This window comes from Agrilus planipennis, unplaced genomic scaffold (genome assembly GCF_000699045.2).
Source record: "Agrilus planipennis isolate EAB-ADULT unplaced genomic scaffold, Apla_2.0 scaffold275, whole genome shotgun sequence".
NCBI classification, from domain to species: domain Eukaryota; kingdom Metazoa; phylum Arthropoda; class Insecta; order Coleoptera; family Buprestidae; genus Agrilus; species Agrilus planipennis.
The window spans coordinates 153,915-158,269 of record NW_020439067.1 but is presented as its reverse complement, the minus strand read 5'-3'; the positions used below and the strand labels follow the sequence as shown (position 1 = coordinate 158,269).

At 29.8% G+C, this 4,355-nt stretch overlaps 3 protein-coding genes across 3 annotated transcripts; 1 reads left to right on the top strand and 2 right to left on the bottom strand.

The window, feature by feature from the left end:
• Nucleotides 1-6: 6 nt before the first annotated feature.
• On the bottom strand, nucleotides 7-1,285 carry LOC108741429 (translation initiation factor IF-3, mitochondrial). The gene is made up of 2 exons (XM_018476243.2): nucleotides 619-1,285; nucleotides 7-554 (listed from the first exon to the last, which is right to left on the bottom strand). The coding sequence occupies exons 1-2, from the start codon at nucleotides 1,156-1,158 to the stop codon at nucleotides 423-425; spliced, it is 672 nt and encodes a 223-aa protein (XP_018331745.2). The 5' UTR covers nucleotides 1,159-1,285; the 3' UTR covers nucleotides 7-422.
• Nucleotides 1,286-1,415: 130 nt separating this feature from the next.
• Nucleotides 1,416-3,262, top strand: LOC108741433. The gene is made up of 6 exons (XM_018476247.2): nucleotides 1,416-2,195; nucleotides 2,253-2,355; nucleotides 2,439-2,575; nucleotides 2,631-2,802; nucleotides 2,856-2,934; nucleotides 3,058-3,262. The coding sequence occupies exons 1-6, from the start codon at nucleotides 1,608-1,610 to the stop codon at nucleotides 3,158-3,160; spliced, it is 1,182 nt and encodes a 393-aa protein (XP_018331749.1). The 5' UTR covers nucleotides 1,416-1,607; the 3' UTR covers nucleotides 3,161-3,262.
• A 137-nt stretch (nucleotides 3,263-3,399) lies between these two features.
• LOC108741428 (26S proteasome non-ATPase regulatory subunit 10) lies at nucleotides 3,400-4,343 on the bottom strand. The gene is made up of 3 exons (XM_018476242.2): nucleotides 4,192-4,343; nucleotides 3,892-4,137; nucleotides 3,400-3,769 (listed from the first exon to the last, which is right to left on the bottom strand). The coding sequence occupies exons 1-3, from the start codon at nucleotides 4,291-4,293 to the stop codon at nucleotides 3,437-3,439; spliced, it is 681 nt and encodes a 226-aa protein (XP_018331744.2). The 5' UTR covers nucleotides 4,294-4,343; the 3' UTR covers nucleotides 3,400-3,436.
• Nucleotides 4,344-4,355: the final 12 nt, after the last annotated feature.

Below are 4,355 nucleotides of genomic sequence, written 5' to 3'. Positions count from 1 at the left end.
TCTTTTAATATATGTGAAAAGGTGTGGCATATACAGATCAGAAAACATAAAACAGTAAAAATTGACTACAATACAAAATACTTACGATTAAACATATTATTTAAATAAATAGATATAAGTATATCTTAATTTCAAGAATCCAAAAATTTAAAATTAAATTAAACAATTCTGGCTCTGCTGTATCATACATTTTTTTATCTATACTTGCTATACACATATGTGTACATTAGGTACATTGCTAATGAGGTAATATAATTCTTAATAATTACAGATGATTTCAACAAAGTGGCATTTATTTTTCATTCTGACCTGGACACTTTTCCTTTGATTTGTCTCTTTTTTGAAACATAATTGTACCAAAAAAGATACTTTAAGGAAAGCCCTACTAATATAATTGCTAATGGCCTCTTAGAATTCATTAGTCATTTAGTAACAGTGGTATTTTTATCCTTTGGAGGTATTACTTGAAACTTGATTTCACCATTTTTTGTCCTTTTTTGCACAAGTCTTGCACTACTTCCTATTTTAGCTTCTAAATCTTTATAAATCTTTTCCTGCAATAGAAATTATAATGGAAAATTTAATTCTGTTTCTTTTTAATTCATTTGTACTACTTACAGCCTTACTCATATCATTATCACTTCCACTAATAACAATCCGTACTTCAAGTTTCTTACTGATCCACTTCAATATTTTTTTAGAATGAATACCCAAATCGTGATCACTTATTCCACTACCAATAAACAATATTTTCTCCCCCTTTGTAAAATCTGATGATTGTTTCTTTTTTTCTTCTTTGTGTTTTAAATCTTCAATGTGTAATTGTGCAGCTGTCATAAGCTTGTAAATAGGCCTTTGTGTTTTCGTGTCTAAATCGACAATTTTTACTAGCTTTAAATCCCTTCTTTTTGAAATATTTTGTGCTTCTTCTAATGTAGTAACAGTCACACTATCATTATCTGCGTTTAGTAAAGTTATTTTAGGAATAGGAATGGTCTTCTTCTTCGGCTTTTTGCTTTCTTCGTCGTCTAATGATGTTTGATTAATTGGTTTTGATAAAAAACACTTCGAATGAATAGAGTTATTTAAAATGATGCAAGCACTTCTATTTAGAAAAGCACTTCTTATATTTTTCAACACTAAAGAAGTCATAATCATAACAACGTTAATATAGTTTTAAGGTTAACGCGATTCCAACCACAATTAAACAGGGAAAAATGGAGCACCAACAAAATAATTCGAAAGTACCCGTGTAAATATTCAAATAATTTTATCTACTGCTACTATTTTAGAATTTCTGAAATATCGCTTTTAGTATGTTCATAAGTTTGCAATGTTAACTTAATTTATTTAAAAGCTCTGACACTTCTATTTTTTTACCACTTTCTGATAATTTTCTTTTTAAAAGTGGTGGTAAGCCTGTTGTTTTTTTGTGTTGTAAATATTCTAATCTAACCTGTTCTAACCGCGAATTTCGTGTTATCCACGCAGAAGAGCTGTTTTCGGATTTTAAAAGCCATTTCTAAATAATTTACTGTTTTTGTTTTTCATTATTTTGATGTTTAAATAAAAGTTCGGGATTTGCTAAACATTTAATTGAGTGGTGAATGGATTTTACAAGTACACAAAAGACTTCTGTTGATACCGAAGATGACAATGTAGAGAAATTTTTCCAAACAGTGCCTTACTGTGAAGAAAATCTGTCTACTAATATAACATACGAATATTTAACTGACAGCGATTTGAGTACAGACTCTGATGTTGATAAAAATCAAACAAATATGGGTTCTTTCACAGATGCAAATGAAAAAGATAACAAAGATGATGAATGTTTCAGAATTAAAAAAACTCCAATGAAGCCAAAGAAACAGTCCTGTGATAGCTTTTCCAATTCCAATATCACTCTTGCAAGACAGAATGCAGAAATTACTAATAAACACATTACTGAGATGGATTATGACCATATTGTAAAATCATCTGAGAAAATTGAGAACAATTCCATCTATTCTTTTTCCTTAAACCCTCCAAAACGATTATCATACTCTCCTCAAAAGATTGCCAGGGTTCATTCACATTCTGCATCTTTAAGAACTTCTTTTTCATCAAAAAGTAATGAAATGAGAAGACACTCTAGTAGTTCCTTTAATTATACAGGATTTAACAAATCATTTTCTGAAAACCAACAACAAGAATCAGTAAATTGCAATTGTTTGACTGGTAATTAAAAAATTCATAAGTGTTTAAACTTTTAGGTACCTTTGTATAAAGGCTATCAGTTAATTGGTGATAGCCAATTACTTAGATTTGCTGAACAAATGTTGGATATGAAAAAAAATGTTATATACCCTTCATTAGGTAAATCAAATACTGAGTACTACATATTAATTCATCATTGACTTTTATTGTTTCTTCTTATATTGCCACTAATAATTTTACAGAAAATGGGAAAAGTAGAAGGATAGGCTATTGTGTAAGTGGACAAAATCTCAATGATTTGAAAAGAAGACTTCTAGAGGGTGAATACAAAATTCACAAAAATGTGATTGTTCTTATAGGTACTAACGATATGCTACAGGTAACTGCACAATTAAGATAAAACTTCCAAATCCTTATTTTCTGTTTATTTTTAGAAGACAAGTATATGTGCAATGTTTGAATCTTTTGAGAAAATTTTAAGTATTTTAAAAAAATCGGCAAATAAAATAGTTTTTCTGACTGTTCCTCCAGTGCCTAAAATTCACTCAAAACATGTTTTGAAAATTTTAACAGATTTTAATAAGTATATAATTGAGAAGGCAGATGGTAAGAACACATAATTAAAAAGAAAGTATTGCTGAGTAACTTTTTTGTTTCAGGAAAAACTGTTTTTGTAGTTGATCTATCCAGCCATTATGTTGGATATGATAATCAAGTAATGAATGATTATTATGAAAGGTAATAATAAAATGTCTGAAGGCGACAGGGATGAACGTATCCCGCGGGCTCAATTCACTTTGTTTATTATTCCACCAGTAGTATATACGATTTATGAAATAGCAATTTATATTTTTTTTTCAGTTCGTTCTTTGATGGGCGGCCCGACCTTATTCACTTGAACAAAAAAGGTTTTAAATTTCTCAGAGACATTTTGGATGTTAATTATTTTGACGAACTCAACTAATTTTAGTGTGGTTACACTTTTATAAGACAATAAAATATTATCACCTACATTGATAATGCTTTCCAGCAGTATTAAAATAAATTTTACATTTTATATTTTTAATGAATTTCTTTGATTGTAAGTGTAGCTACAGCCTCTATGCGNTCAAGTAAAATGCTCCATTTATGAAGTAAAACTTACTAATTCAACTATTAGACACAAGAAGGGGAAATATATCACAATTAAATTAAAAAACTTAGTTGGCATTATTAAAAATACTTTTAATTATAGTAACTTCTAGTTTAAATTATTTTTAATATTAGATAAAATGCGACGTAATGAGATTGTGCAAAGATCTAGTGGAGTTTTTCCATCATGATTAAGCATCTCAGCATCTGCCCCATGAATCACCAACAGTTTAGCTTCCTCTTGTCGATCCTCCTCACAAGCCAAATGCAAGGGTGTATTACCATATACATCCCTAGCATTCACATTGGGCTTTTCAAACTGACTCAGTAGTAATTTAACCACAGATAAGTTACCTTTGGACGCCGCCCTATGCATAGGGGTGGCACCTCTTTTATCAGAAATGTTGATATCTGCTTTATACTCCAACAACTTTTCAACAACCTTTAAAACAACCAGAATAAATTTATTTTGGTGTTTCATTTCTGTTTAGGATTAATGCCTGTCTTTTCTTAAGTTGAATATCTATAAAGATAGCATACAATTATAATTATTATAGGACTTACCTCAGTCCATCCTTTTGAACATGCATACTGTAGTGCAGAATGACCTTGATCAGTCTTCGTATTAGGATTTGCTCCATAAGTTAAAAGTAGTTTAACAATTTCAATTCTTCCAGCTGACGATGCCAAAATTAAAGGGGTACTTTCAGTATCATCCAACGGGTCCACAGGAGAGCCAAGTTCTAATAAATATGTGACCAGTCTTACATTTCCACTTAAAGCTGCCCAGTGTAATAGTATCCTATCGTTCTATAAATTACCAGAAAATAATTTGATGAACTTTAAAACGTACAATAAACTTACTGAATCTTTTCTTGTGATGACAGATGAATCCTTTTCAATTTCTGATTTAACAACATCAAAATCTCCTTTGTACGCTGACTCGTAAACACTATCGTCACTCATGTTTATTTCACTTTTCAAATATATTTCAATAAATAATTATTTAAATATTATCTGTTTCTTTT